Below are 16,254 nucleotides of genomic sequence, written 5' to 3'. Positions count from 1 at the left end.
CTGGCCGCTTGGAATTACGATTGCCCGTCGATTCTCCTTGTATCTGTGCATCGGCCGAGCCGTGATAATGAGTTGCGAGCTCGATACTCGTGTTCTGGGTAATAAGGAATCACCGATGGCACTGGTTTTATCGAAACGGAGGTGCACGTGCTTATTGTGACTGGAAAGAGGCTTGAGATTATGCGTTCTTGGAAGGTTCGTTGGACTCGTCCGATATTTCCCAGCGAAGTTCTGTCGATTTTGGTATGGACGATGCGAGAACGTTAAGCCGAATTTACGCTGTTTCGCTTTCGCGAATCGATCGCAAAAGGAATTACATTTCGATGTCTGGTAACGATCAGCTTTCGCACGACGAAGATGCTACCGTTGGAATCTGTATTTTAGCTTGAAATTTGCGGAGTTGCTTCGTTCTTTTGAAATATTTTAGGCCTTTATAAAGATGTATTGGCAAGTCCAACGTACGTAGATAGTCATAGAATCGAAGAGAAGGAACTGTGCTAAGAGCATCTTGATGAAAATCGGCGAGGTGCACAATGGCGAGGATGCTTGTTGCAAATAGCGCGCCATTAGCCTCCGTATGAGCAGGGCGTAATGTTATACATTACACGCTAATGGGTACGTATGTATCGCTGCCGAGCACACGCACACGGGTCCGTTGTTCTCGGTCGCCTGGTCGGCATACTAAGCGCGTCGTACAGCGGCACGAAATTCTCTGAAAGAGAACCAAACTCGCGAGATGCGAAATCTGTGTCACCGCATCTGTTCCAGCAGAATACTCCTTCGCAAAAGGATATAACGAAACTCTCGTGCGATTCTCGTTGTAGGAAAAGCCTCGGTCGCTCGAACGTATTGCCAGATTTGGCGAGTGTCGATCGGAGTTCACCAGGAATAGAAAACGAAGGCGGTTAAGCGTAAAGAAAAATCTCAGCGGCGTTTCGTTTTTTTCTCCAGTTATGAATTATAGGAAACGAGGAAAATTTAGTACCACGTGAACGATACTATTAGAAAACGTACAACTTCTTATTTCGGACTATAAAACGAAGTAACGAGTTCGATCTCGAGTTCGATTGTACGGATTTAAGAAACAGCGATTCAAATTCGACTCAAACGCTATTTGCATGATCGTGACGCGCTTTGAAAAGAAAGACAAAACCATCGAAAGATAAAAAAAAACGTTGAAATTGCAATTAGGAAGAATATTTACGAGTTCGCGGTGTGCAATCCCATCGAGCGAGAAATTTAATGACGCCGAGGTGATTTTAAATGGAAGCGTAAGAGCTTTCGAGTAATTACATTAGAGTAGACGGTAATTACTCGGTTCGCAGCTAAGACGAATGAATAATTAGTATCAGCATGACTCTCTCGTTGAAGACATGCCCTAAAGGCCCTGCAACGTTAAGCGTTTCTAATTAGAGATAACAAATGACGTAACGAACGTGTAATAAACTACGCGAGCGAGTTCCTCTTGCTTTTCACGCCCTTGTGCTCTTGCAAAATTTAATCCGATCGTTTCCGATCGAACCGTCGTGCGACGTCGTCGGCTTCGACTTTATGAATTTTTTATTATTTTTATCGAATTAATTCGTTCAATACGGTAACAAATGCGTGGTTCTTTCAAAATTTCTACGTCTACGCAGTATCGTAATTTTCGAATTATAACGCATAATTGTGTATCGATCTCGAATAGACTGTAGGTTAATTTTTCCCAAACGTTCTACATATTCTCAGCGATTATTAAAAACTAAAAAAAAACCGAAAAAAACTAAAACTCTCGGTTTTGACAAGTTGACGTCCCCGCGCAACGTTAACCACTACCGCGGTACGAACGGTGAACACGACGAACCGTGAAATACCAAGAAAACGAGCCGAGAAGCAACAGCATCCTGCGCATCTACGTGGATGCAAACGTATCCACGATCCTCGACATCGGTACCCCTAACGCGGAACGTCTTCACCGGGACGCGCGTCCGCGATTAAGTCTTGCCGGCCGACGAATATGACGAAACACGCGCGTCGTTGATTCGCCGCCCATAGCGTCGACTCGTATTCACCGTTCGCCAGCGAGAATAGAAAAAAGAAATACAGGAAAGAGAAAGAACGGAACGCCGCTGAGGCTACCTCTCTCGCCGACTCGCTTTCGCACGGCACGCGGCCATCGCAGCTTCTCACGTTCATCAGGACACCCTGTAGATCGTTCCACGTGGTGAGTTTCGGCCACCGAGCGGCGCGATGCATTCCAATGCAAATAACTCTCGCCCCGGGGACACGGCGTAATCGTCGCAATTTCATGCTTCTCAGAAATGCAACCTGCCCACCCCCTGGCCCCTGAAACCTCTCTTTCCATCTGAACGAACGGTGTCGAGGGCCCGCCGCTCTCCCTCCAACGATCATCTCTCTCTCTCTCTCTCTCTCTCTCGCCCTCTCTCGCGTATGTCGCTGTCGATAAACTACCCCTTCTCGAATCATGCTGTTTGCACGTTCATATACACAGTGGGCGTAAATTCGTAGCACGAACAAAGATTCTGTGGTGCGAGACGAGACGCGAACGACCAATAACGGAATTACTTCGAATGCTTCGACGTCGAGAAAGTCGAGAAAGTCGAGATCGCGGCGTTTATTTTCGCGCGTGAACAGCCATTTCCCAATTACCCGTTTCTATCTACCGCTAGTGCCCTCTATTTTGAATTATAGAAGCCTGTTGCTTCGCTTATACGGTGAATTTAAGCCCACTGTGTGCTTTGACGAAACAACGAGACGACAACAGGCAACGCGCGACATTTATTTATGACTGTTTATGGAAGCAGGTTTATCTACGCCCCTCGCGTGGATCGATGAGTCGCAACGCCGCGGGGCTGTTTGAATTCGGCGCTCTTTTTTCCGTCGCCGGATGCCGAACGATCGCGATGATGGATAGTCGGGAGCGGTTGGTTTTAACACTTGCCGTGAGGGCTGTGTTTAAGGCTAATTTGAAGCCGGGTTTCGAAAGCGACTCGGGGTAGCCGCGTCCTTCTTTCATTGAGCGCGTGATACGGTCGAACGCTCGTGAAGCGCAGAGCGAACGCAAAAAGGGGATTTAACGATATCGGATTGATCGGATGGTTCCGTGACCTTCTTCGTTTGTAGGTAATTTTCGTAGCTTCCATCGCTACCGAAGTAAAAGTTACGTTTTTCCGTTTATCAAATATTCCTCGCTCGTCTTCGTGTTTCGAAAAAAGGAAAAATCGCACCGCCGTGATATTTAACGAATTAAACGAGAAACGTTATCGAAATACCGGAACCGCGTAATCGCAAAGCTTCGAGCCTAAATATGAAACCATCGATATGGCAACATGCCGATAAAGATCATTTCCAAAATTACGGTACATTAACGAGCCCAGCAACCCTTTGGGGCCATAAATATTTCAACCGTGCTGTTTCACCCATTTATACGTTTCCTGTTGTTGCCTGTTACGTAAATTCGTAACGACGTTGGATGGAAAAGGATTCACGGCGGAATGGTTCGCGCGTGTCCACGGTGTCTGGAAACGGCGTTCACTGCCACGAAAACGTTGACTTATGGGATGTAAATTACGCAATGGACCAGTAGGAGGTTGAGAGTATCGCGTTTCAGCTTGTCGGCAGGTAATCGTTTTTAGTATGCCGTGATCAACCGCGCCTCGCAGGTTGCTCGTGAAGATGTCGAAATAAGGACCGGAATGACGGATGGGCATGAGATTTTCTTTTTTCAATGCCAACCAACGGATTATATAATGCTCGCCGGAGCATTTCGGTTCGATGATCGGTTAAATTAGATTAGATTCGGTTCCGCCGTAAGTGGATCGTCTAGCTGGAAATTACGACTGTCAGGTAGTTTTGGGAGACTGACGGCTGTGTTTCAGACCGAGAAACCGAAAAAATTTACCTCTTTAAAAAAAAAAAAGAAAACTCGACGTAACTCGATCGATCAGGATTTGTATCGCGGACGCGCGCGGTTTGCTGGTTTTCAGGTTGTTTCTGAACGGTTATGGAAGCTCTAGTCGCAAAAGCTGTCGTCCGAAAGAAAATAAAACGCAGGATTCCTTACCGACGTTACCAAAAGTTTCATCGAGCATCCAAAAACTGCCAATCAAACGAACGATTCGGTAAAAACTTCACGAACCTTATTGCACGTTTTCCAGGAAGAGTTCTTCGATCACGTTGAATCATGCAATACAGTGACCGTCGAGAATCCGCGAGTTTTTAGCAATCGACTGCAACGAAAAGCCGAATGGGGAAAGGAACGAGAAGAAGGCTCGTGCAAAAGGACTCGTGGCATTTAAAAAAGTCGTAATGTCGTTAATTTTAATATCGCCTTCGTCATACGCAGAATCAAATGTACCGTATATCATCGGAAACGAACGAAGCAACGCGACGACCACGACCACGACGACAACGAGAGAGCTTAAAATGCTAATGAACGGATCGGTTGGATCGGCCACGCTGTTCATTTCTCGTCGACACGCTCGTTCCGTACTTTCACACGTTCAAATTTATCGAGATTTAATTCGTCGTACGATCTGGTGGGCCCACTACCGGTCATCGTTTCTGGATCTCTCAATGTCGTTGTCGCGTTAAACGGTACACGAATTCGTTCGGAATCGACGGTAATTCGAAGACAGCCATGGATATAATTTTTCAGAAATTCATTCGCCGAAGTATTTCGGACGAAAAGTTTATAAATTCTTCGTCGCGATTTTTTAAGGCGGATTATTCGTTTTTATTTATTATTCGTTTCGAGAAGATATATTAAATTACGTTTGAAAGAACGCGCGAACGATTTATCGGTAAGACAACGAGTCTTGGGACAAGACGAATGTTTGTCAACGCTTATAAGTAGTTGACGTTGGTTCCGCTGCGAATAGACTCGCGTCCTAATAAAATTCCTACAAAGACTCGTTAATAATGGTTCGATGGCTGAATGATAATTTAACACACGAGGAATTTATACAACGTTCTACACATGTGCGTAGTAATAAATAACCATTTTAATTTCCCATTCGATAATTAGGATTCGAGGAATTAATTTTTCGAACCGTGCCGTGTTAATTAGAAAGAACGATTCCGATGCGATAAAATATCGTCGCGAATCCATTAAACGGTTGATCGGAATAGGTTTTTGCGGTTCGATTAGAAGATACGTTAAAAAGGGGTGGGACGTATTTGGCAGCAGGGTGGTCCGAAGAAAGTGCTCAACGAATCGCAATATTTAACACGCTCTTCTTTACTTTTTAATTTATCGAATCGATCGCTATTTCGAACGGTTCGATCGATGGAAGACACTTTGGAGAGAATCGAAACGCGTTTGGTCGCGGACTCTCCAAATTCCAAGAAACTTCTTAAAATCTTGCATTTAATTTGACGATATGGTTTTTCAGCGATTTAACCGGAGGATGCATTGACAGAGGGTGAAACGTGTTTGGTTGCAGGGTGGTCGGAGCAGTGGTGGTTGGGGCGGCCGTCTGCGGGCGTATTCCCGGACTGGCTAAGAGTCAACGGGAGCAGTGCAGAAAAGCGCCGCACGCGATGCCTGCGGTGGGCGAAGGCGCGGAGCTTGGACTTCGCGAATGTCGACATCAGTTCAGACATCACCGATGGAACTGTTCCCACGTGGCGAACGATCAGGTCTTCGGCCACGTGGTCGTAGTAGGTAAGGATTGTCCTGTCACCGCGGCCGGCCCGCTATTTATTATACAAGGGGACCGGCGCGTTTAACGCGACCCTGCACCGCGCTGCGTTCAACGCGCTCTAAAAGGCCGTGCAAGCGGTAATGGATGCGAATGTCTCCGGTATTTCGAGCGCGGTGACGCCTCGCTCGACCGCGCCTGATGCATTTTACCTTTCGTACACGTACGAGCGCGCGCCATTATTCTTTCGACTATTGAAAATTTGAAAAAATCTCCTACACGAAAGCTGTTTTGTCTTGCGGAGAAAACTCGATGGAGCGTTTGAATTTTTCTTTGTTGTTATTTTCTGAGATTTTAACGTATCTTATCGTATACTTGAAGAAGAACTCAACGGTTCGCGTAACGAATGTGTCGGGACAACGGTTTGCCGGATTTGCTATCAAAGAAAGGGTTAAAAGTTCCATTTTACGCCGTAACGTTGTTAGTCCCTCGTAAGCTTCCCGTAGACTTCATTTTTACGGATACGACGAGGTTGCTGATCCTCGAGATGCGTCGCTGTTCTAGTAAATCAACGATATACGTACAACGTACGAACAATTGCTGTTCTTTATCGAACGATGCTCGAACAAAGGCGGTATTCCGTGTGAAATTTCACAATTGCACGAGAGGCCACCGTTTTAGGCCGGAGAAACGACGAGGAGGGACTTTTAATTTCCAACGAAATAATCCCTACTCGCCGTAACATTGATCTCCACTATCGGGATTCCAGTTCATCTGCATACGTATTGGAAAATGTTTCCACGGGAACGCATATAAATGAAACTCGAGGAATCAATTTAGTGCCGTTAACCGAAGAAGCCTGCTGCTTCTGATAATTTTCGACTGTCGGCGTTAAGCCGTTCGATCGAACCGTATGCGTGCACGCGCGCGTATTAGTTAGAAAACTAAAAAAGATAAACGACCATGGTGTCGAACCCGTGTTTTATTAGGCAGCTAGAACTCCGTCGTACCAACGGTCTTTTCATTAAGAATTTCCAAACTCTATCGCGGACCTGTTAATTTACATTCTACCGTGAAACCTGCCACTTAATCATCCACTATCGGAATCGCGTTAATAAGTCTTTCGGATGTCGAACGTTCCCACGACGAAATTATTGGAATTCGACGTGGATTTCGCGTAGTTGTACGTTCCCATCGATAAAGAAAGTTTGGAGGAAAGATTTCAATTTCTCGAACGAAGAAATATTTTTAGATTTGTCAGGCTATCTATGAAAGGTTCTTTGTCGAATCGGAGAAATACCGTCCTTAAGAATTTACGATCTGAACTTACTAATTAATCAACGACGTATCTCTTTCTACGGTAAATCTTCTCCGAATGTTAGCTTCAACCTTTTCAATTTCTTACGTTTCATCAAATTCTATTTTTCGTATTCCTACAGTCTCGCGCTATTTTTAATTCTCCTATCGTTATATTCCTTCGATGGTTCCTGTCTCTTCAGTTTTTGCAAGATTTACGAAGAATCGAAATCTAACGTGACCAAAGAAAGCGATCTATAGCAATTCCATTTTGTCGACCATTCTAATCCAATCCTTTCCCAAGGATACTATTTCATACTCGATTCGCGTCGATCTTTCGTCGACCAAATGATTCAAACAATGTGGTTGATGTAATTTTCTTATGGGTAATATGACAGAGAAACCACGACGAAATAAGTTTGCGTCTGTTAAATCGACGTTTCTCCGTTCTTTACGATGTCGAGTTTACCTCGAATCCCGCTGCGCTCCTTGTATAGGGAAGATAAATTACAATGGGTGCACGCCCTGCGGCATAAACTCGAAATTCTTTATCACAAACGCGCCGCAATATGTAGTCTTCTCCTTCGAGCATAATTGTAATTTGTTTCCGTCTTTTTAGAAAACCGGATGACTCGACACGTTTGCCACCTCCTTTTGTGAGATGTACAAACGACTTCGAGTGACATGGCATGAGAAAGAGGTTTCTATTTCTTCTCGTCTGATCTTTCTATTCTTCGCTTCTCAACCTCGACGTGGACAAATCATCGACCTATCTATCGCCTTTAACGAATAGCCAAACTTTCTCAAACTATTCCAACTATAAACGTCGCCGATTCGCTGGAAATTAGTACGAGATAGAATATTACCGAACCATTTAGCGACATTTCTTCTTTTAATTAATTAATTTTTTCTCTTGAGTGCAGCTTCTCTTTTTGCAACTTTGCCAATAGCTCCCGAGCTTCGAGAAGCTCTCGCAAAATATCGTATGTATCGTTATTCGTTATGTCGTGATCGACGTCCTGCCATCGTAAAAAATAATTCGCTTCCTGAATCGACCGTTGCAGATATCCTAAGCCTGACGGCGTCTCGAATACGTCGCTCTTCTAACGAACCAACGAAACGTAACTCCGCCTCGCGACATAAAACCCATCTGCCCTCCGATCTCACCAAGCGACCTCGAACATGCTCGAAAATCTCCAACCTCGGGAACATCTTTTATCTCCCGATTCTCTCGATCCTCTATCTCGGCAGCAGTTCACGAGACACGATAACAATGGTCACGCGGAAACGACGATTCCCGCAGCGAGACAGAAATCCACGGTTGAAAGCTGGAAATTAAGGAGGCGACGTGTAATGGGTGCTGTTGGTGGACGTCGGGTAGCCGTTCCGTGGTCGGCATCGCGAACGTTTTTACGAGGATTAGGCGTATGTTCGCGGAGAGGACAGGACGAGATAGAGAAACGGTGGCTGGCGGTAGCGTGGATTTTATCGGCGTGGAAATCGACGAAACGGCCACGAGTACGGGGTAGACGGCTGCTACACCCACAAGCGTGCGGCCGTATGCGTTAGAAGCGGGTCCGGTTTCTCGTGTTACCGTTTCGTGATGCTGCCTGCTGCCCGGCAGCCGCATAATACACGTATAACTTATGCCTGGCCCGCAGAGGGAACGTCGACGCGCAACCTTGTGCAGTGGCCTCCTCTCTCTCTCTCTCTCTCTCTTCTCCTCTCTTCTCTTCTCTTGGTGAAAAAAGAAAATAAGTATGAAAAAGCGGCGCGCAGGATGCATCCATAGCCGCCTACGCGCGAACTTAACAAATTTCAGCTGGACACGTGGGAAAGGTTTCGATTTCTGCGCCCGCCGCCGTGGTTAGGCTGATGGCTGTCGCGAGGATCTCCGATTTGGTGTACGGCTTGAGTTGTTCGTTTAAAACGTGGCCTGTACGTTGAAAAGCGACGACGTTGTTCGAAGGAAAGTTTCTTCCGAATAGAAGAGAGAAGAATTTCTACTCCTTCGAATTACGGTTTCCAGTTCTCCTTCCGCGCCTTTTTTTTCTTTTTCTTTTTTAATATACGCAATCACCGTAGATTTTTGCAAAACGGACGTCAAACATCGTTAGTCGTTCGCTGAAATCCAAATTCACTTCAATCCAATAGATTAAATCCACGGTAACTTAATTCGCTATACCGAGTACAATTTTGTTCGTACAACTGGACTCGCCTTGTATTTCCATCCACTCTGTTGCGACACTTTCGTTTCGCTGATCTCGCTAGTTAGATTCTTCCGATTCGTTCCCCGACCTCTCGTTTCCCTCGAACCCCAGTTTCTCATTTCCCGAAAGTATACCTTTGCCGATGGTCCTTTAAATCCAATCAAATTCCACGCCAGTTTTCTCGCGAGTGTTTCTCGTGAAAATCGACAAACACGACTTCCGAATTCCCCTTCGTTAATTTTTCAACGCCTCGTAAGGAACGCACGCGCGTAGTTTCCTCTGTTCATTTCCGAGGCTGGAAGTAACTTAATATTACGCGACAGGACGATTACCGTGGGCTGCGCAGCGTCAAAACGGCGAAAGCAATATTTCTCAGGGACAAGATAATCCGGGTAAAGCAGTCAGCGGAAGCTGACGTGATCCGCTCGCATAAATATCGCTAAATACGGCGTATTTGTCATCTCGGCATTAAAAACCATAAGCACGAGGCCGTAAGACGACGGGTCCGCTGCATTGACCGTGTCCCGACGGCGTTCATAGGAAACAGATAGGCGTGCACGCACCGCGATTTCTCATGATTAACGCGCCGGATTAAGCCTCAACGTGGGAAAAATCGAGAAAGTAAAATTCGCTGTTGAGATTTACGGCCGGTCGCGAGGCAGTTTGTCACGCGGCGTATCCCCATTGAACGAGAATACAATCGGACCCACGAGCGCCTTCGATTCCGTGGATACGCCACCGAGGGTTCGTCTTAAGGCGATGCCTTAAGTTTCGCGGCATTTTCTCGTCGCTCGATAGAAATCGATTTTATCGGCGCTTTCGCGAAGAACGATCTTCGCGTTTCGCCGTTCTTTTCGTGTCTCGACGGTCCACGTTTTTACTCGTTGTGCGACAACGAAAAGATTATATATCGTACGAGCTTGTTAGAAGATGAAGTGGATTAATCGACAGTGGTAAATCAATTTCGAGAATGGATTATGGTAAAAAATTTTGGATTTTAGAAGCTTAAATCTTCGATAAACGACCGGGAACGTAACTGTTTTCCTTGTCCGTGAAATTACAATTCCAAACGACCCTTTCACCCGAGGTAAATCTGAAACACTCTTCGATTACTTCTTCCACGTTGAAAAACGCGACTGGACGGTCTTGTCGCGCACTGATCACTGGGATAAAGACCCCATAGGAGGATGACATACTCGCGCCGGTTCGCGTGCAAAAACTTGACTGTTCATCCGGTTACTCGCTTACGTCGTTCCGCTTTTAACGAGTTATGAATTCCGTAGCTCGGTGAGATCGGTAAACACTTATTAAGAGCCAACGGAGCTCTCGTTGCGTCATAAAACTAAAGAACGTGGTCGAGATATAAAATCGTGGAAACGAGCATGGGTGGCGAGTTCCAAAAATAAAAAATCAGCAGATACACTCGTGTTCATAAGTATTAACGATGCGAGTAGATAAGAGGATAAGTATCGTCGATGCTGATTATTAGACGAACGATTAATTGGTTAGAATTTCGTATTTGCGGAAAAAGATAATAAACTATTTACGGAATATTTTCGTATTTTATAGAATTATCGGTATCTGTGCAGTTGCTTGATGCCAACCTCGTTGGAACAATTTCGAGCGAAACAATTTTTCGAACGATACGGCGTAGAAGCCTGATTCGCTTCGTGAAATGGTTGACAGATGCGATCGAATAACGACAAGTACGCGTAAAGCGTACACTACGTTACGGGAAAACTGACTCGTGAAACGTTTGGTAACGTGGAAGCAAATAGCAACAAATAGGAAGAAAATGTTGATAAAAGCGCTAATGGTAGCCTAATAGTTTCGCGATGATTTCTTATTTTTTCATAAATGCCTTGATACTTGTGAACGGGGGTGTACGTGAAATGAGAAGAAGGACGTTAACGTATTAAAAGCGAGCCAATAAAGACAAGGTGAAACGAAAATAGCAGCTGCACGCTGAAGGAAGTCTCGTAGAAAATAAGAAAACGTGGAATTAACGCGCAAGAAAAATATAAATAACGCTCGTAAGACGGAGGGGAGGTCGGTCGGACGGTTGCTAACTTAATTAGTGAAATTAACGGGGCCGCTCAACATGTTGAACGCTAAGTACGGCAATATATGCGGCCGAGATATTTGCCGGCTCTTAAAACGTTCACATTATGCGCCCGATATAATCCGTGCACGTAGGAGTACGTGCGTTCGAATTAAACGCGCGATTAACACGTTTCGTGAAAACACGACGCGCGCTTGAACTTGTAACGTTCGTGGCTTCGAGTTCTACTAACGCTCGAGCAACGATAGGGACGAGCAAAACAAATTTTGTTCGTCGTTTTAATCCTCTTCCTATGAGAGGAAGCCGAATCAAAAGTTATCGTAATAGATATTTTTTATGGACAATGGCTGGACAGCGAAGACCTTTGTCCCAAATATTTTCGTTTAATTCTCCTCGTCAACGTAGTTGGCTATGCGTCGTAGAAATTTTAGCTTAAAACCGACCGATTCTTTGTTTCGGTCAAAGATGTTCGAACGAATTCTTTATCGTCAATTCGTCGCGTTAATTCCTCGCAGAAACTTAACTCTCGCTCGACAACGTCATGCATGTCCTGCCTATAAGCGCGCAGAGAATGCGATCGTTTCTCAGCCATCGTGGCGTGCTGCCTTGCGCGAGCGTCGAAATCTCCGCTACTACTCTGTCGCGCAGTAAACCGTCCGGTGACGACGGCAGCCACGTATAAAAATCTGTAGCTTTATTTCCGCTCTGAATATTTCGAAGAAATTTGCGACATTAATCCGTACACACTGCGATCTTTCAATTGCGATAACATAAACGATATTAAGCAACAAAGCATCTATCTAGATATTCCTTCACAAGGTATAAGACGTTCGATACTTTTACCTTGTTGGATACTTCAGATTCTTTCGTCTGTAACCTCGTTTATAATCTCGTCGTAATAATAAGGTTTCTCTGGAAAAGCGTATGGAAGAACCGAAAAATTTGGCAAAAAGGAAAGAAGAAGGTCGACGTAATGAATTCGACGCGCGAGCTACCAAATTAAAGGAATCTCGCGTTCAAAGATAAGAACTGAAACGAAATGATTGCAAATTTCGCATCGAGCACGGAAGATTCGATCGCGATCGTAAATAGTCAGATCCGCGTTCGCTGTTAGTGGAAACGGTGGATTTCGGTCCGATGGACGATCGCAGTGGCGAGTTAGCGACGCGTAGAATTAATCGAAAACACGGCAGGCCTGCTGCGACCCGATTCGCGGGTGAATATATTTTCATAAATTAGGATTCTTCACGCGAGCGCCGTGCCATGCCGCGTCGAATTCGGACAGCGTCGTGGGCGGATCGGACACCTAATCGGCCGAACAAAACGACGTAATTAAGAGATCCATTACGCGGGATACTCGCTGCGCTGGAATATTATCTATTATTAATTCGATCGACGAAAACCGATACTCTTAATTACGCATCCAGCGGGACCTTCGCTCGGAACTCGATGTTAAGAAGATCAACGCGTTCCAGGAATATCTTCGTCGAGATTCGAGCGGCCCGTGGGTCGCACAAAAAGCCACCTCGTGAAATTCCCTGTTGGTCGTCCCGCTCTAACGACGCGTCGTTATTTTTGTATTCCACGGTTCGTTCTTCTTCCCAGCTTCGTTTTGACTACCTACTTATGCTCAGCCGTGTAGGTATTTGGAAGTCGATCCAGTAGGATTTATCGATACGGGCCGGCCGATCTTCGACAGCGGCTTCCAACGAATCTTCTTCGGTTCTGTCGTGTTCCAAAGTTTTAGGCAACGTGGCGTAGTACAGGGTCTTCGAATTTGCTATTCGTAGCAAATTCATCAAGTTGGAATCAGAATTGCCAAGTGACATTGGTATGGAAACAGTAGATGGATAAATAGCGGATTCGCGAGATTGGCAAATATTTTTATTGGAAATAACGCGATCGATGGATATAGTGGCTTTCGCGGATATCACCTTATATTACGACGCGCCACTATGATGGCTTACTTTACTGACTCGTTCGGTCACCGTTTGAACTAAACGATCTGTTTGCGAAACGATGTGTTGCGTCACATTTTTCTCGTCCTCGCAATGTTTTATAACAGCGTTAACAATATACAGACAGTGTCAGATATCGATTGTTGCTCTCTGGTAAAATAAATCAATTTTCTCCCTAGCTACAATCAGTAGATATGAAATTCATATCTTGGTGGTCGGTAGTTGTACCGTTAAAAACGCACGAATCCATAAAATTTCGCAAGACTATTAAATTCGATAAAGATCGGAGAGAAAGCTTCGCGCGACGTTCAACAAATTATCAAAGATACGTAGAGTCGCAAAGATCGACCATATCCGATCGCGATGCTCTTTCACTTACGAGCGCTCGAAAAACTCGTCGATATTCGGAGCCAACGAGTTCGCGGAAAGCGGTGAGAAGCGCGATAAACGTCGTTCGCTCTGCAGAAAACACCGAAATCAAAGACGAAATCGTATCGATGCGTTTGTCTCGGTCGCGCCGGTCCTCTGACTCCTTAAAAATTGCCAAGTATCTCGTTCGAGCTTATCCGACGATAATATCGGCCCTATCGGCCTATAAATCCGCGTACATACGGCCCAGAACGGTGCTAATTTTATTTCTCGCGTGACAAAGTAATCCGGACCGCACACTGGCGAGAAAATGAAAAAAAGAAAAGGAAGAATCGAGTGAAAAGCAAGGTGGAGAACGAAGAAAGGGCAAAGGAGAAAAAGGATGATATTCTTGTCAGAACAAGCCGAGTGTATCCTCTGCCTTCGGATAACGTCAGCGAGCAGCGTCACGAGTTAATGCGTCGTCTTATCAATTTCTGCTGAACCCAATGGAAAGCCTTCTACCTTCACGCCCTTTCCAACACCTATCCCCTCGCAATTTTTGTCTTTTTTCTTTTTCATCCTGCTTGGTCCCCTTATCCGTCTCAAATAACTGGACTGGCCCACACTTGACGTTCTTCGCAAACACCTACCTATAGCCCGTCTGAAATCAATTGACCCCTCAAGGCTGATTGCAAGCGATGCGATTACATAAATCTTGTTACATCGCTTCGCTATCTTATCCCTTGGCTTCTGCTTCAATATTACGTTTGATCGCATGCAGTATGTTAGGTGTCGTCGCGTCTTAATAAAACCACTCTTGATTATCTTGACGTAGGATAACTCCGCGGTGGAATTTTCTAGCGTTTTATTTTTATGGAAATTACAGTTTCGCGGAGTGTACGGAGATTCTTGATGCATGACTCGCGATAAAGGAAACATCGCAGAGAAGAAAGTAAAATTTTGAAAAAGCTGTACGATCTTTCTTGCATACCTTTGAAAAGTTACTTTACGCTTTAAAGAATTATTTCCAAATAAAATTCGCTCGCACAGTGTTGAGAAATTATTTGCAAGTAATACCTCTGATGGTCCTCGAGCGCCAAATAAATTCCCAAAAGACTTGGATTCGTACGCGCGATACGTCATCTGGATGCTCGTTAGCGGACATGGATTCAACGAAACGTATGGAGAGGAGCGCGAAGCGAAGCGATCGCGGAGTTTACACGATCGTTTGGAGCTGATTTACAACGGCGATCGAGCAACGACACGGTCACGATCCGGTTACGATCTCGTTGGAAATGTTATCGGACGTTTCGAAGCGCGAGTGCTGCCGCTTGTTTGAAGAGCATCGGATGGTATTTCAATGGATTGTAACTGAGTCGCGAGTAAGATCTCCGAGGATCACCGGCGTAAATCAAGCTTTGGCTGCTCTCTTGTCCGGACGGAGACGTTGTTCGCGACGACTTTATGCCGAGCAATGGAACGGCGAGTCCGATGTTCGTGATAGGTTTCGAGTTCTAAGATGGAATCGATTTGCGTTTGTAGCGGCACGTGAGTCGTACAACGATTCGAATCGGCAGTGACTCGTGTTTTTGTGCCTCGGCGTATTAACGCTGTTTCGCATTTGCTCGTCTATCATTCGCGTATCGTTTGGATATCACCTCGCGTTAAAGAATCTTACAGAAGTCGATGCAAAATCGAACGAAGCTAACGCGAATACACGCGGACGAAAGATATTCCATCGAATTTGTCTACTCGATCAGTAGGTGCATGAAATACGAGAATCTCCTACATAACGTGTAGCGTGTGTAACATATTGTTAGATGTACAGTGCACTGTCCGCGTTGCATAAATCATCAGAGCAGCGTGTAATTGTAAATCGTGTAAATTTTGATTTCGTTGATACATCCGCTTTTAATCCGAATCGTATCGTAATACGCGCGTTAAACGCATCGAGCTCGTTTGCGATATTCGTTCTCTTAAATAGTAATGTTGTAATAGTAGTAAATTGAAATGAGTTAGTCGTCGAGACAAGTAGGAAGAAAAACAATGTCCTAAACATTTTTCTAAAACACTTTATTCTCTTGCGATTATTAGTCACAGTGTTTTGTCGTAATGTTTGTAAATTCTTGAACTCTTTTCTAAGATGTCGCGTGTTGTTTAACGTCGTCAACGATACTTGTTGGACTGTTTACCTCCGCTTTAACCTTCATATTCTCCTCAATTTTCTCGAATGCCGTTAAATCTATAGACAGCATTTTACGTAAAAATCGCGGAGGCTACTCAATCACAAAAATATCTCCAACGACGCTCTTCTTCGTTTGCAATCTAATTACAAACCAGTAAGTAATTCCACGTTGCGCATTTATTCGCTTTACTCACTAAACACGGTTGAATCTCTCTCGTCGATGTAATCGTCCTGGAATCTTGGTCTTCCTCGTGAAACACGCAAATATTCGCGATAAGAAGAAGCTCGACAGGAACTTCAAACAGTCACCGACGTTGAAAAATCGCCTGTATCCGCCGTTTAATCGTCCAGACGGACTTATTAGAAGAACCTGTAGGCGCGCAGGTGCCGTGGATCCACCGGAGCACGAGTTCGCGCGGATCCGGACGACGAAGTCGATTAAGAAAATTTCCCAGTTCTCGTAATCGAGTGGTCTGCGCGTTGCTCGCGGATTAAATTACGCGCTAGTCGAAGATACGAGGTTCGTGCTGCGAAACTGTGCAACCACGAC

General features: G+C 45.1%; 1 protein-coding gene across 2 annotated transcripts in view; it reads left to right on the top strand.

Moving 5' to 3' along the window:
• The window catches only part of LOC117232507 (protein Wnt-7b), a 105,747-nt gene that overhangs the window by 57,765 nt on the left and 31,728 nt on the right, over positions 1-16,254 (top strand). For both annotated transcript variants that reach the window (XM_033491890.1, XM_033491888.1), the window contains exon 2: positions 5,445-5,665. In XM_033491890.1, coding sequence (XP_033347781.1) covers positions 5,445-5,665 — 221 coding nt within the window. The remainder of the gene's footprint in view (positions 1-5,444; positions 5,666-16,254) is intronic.

The sequence above is a fragment of the Bombus vosnesenskii genome, unplaced genomic scaffold (genome assembly GCF_011952255.1).
Source record: "Bombus vosnesenskii isolate JDL3184/JDL3185 unplaced genomic scaffold, Bvos_JDL3184-5_v1.1 scf7180000013289, whole genome shotgun sequence".
Classification (NCBI taxonomy): domain Eukaryota; kingdom Metazoa; phylum Arthropoda; class Insecta; order Hymenoptera; family Apidae; genus Bombus; species Bombus vosnesenskii.
The sequence above is the reverse complement of the archived record's forward strand: the minus strand, read 5'-3'. Positions and strand labels throughout refer to the sequence as shown.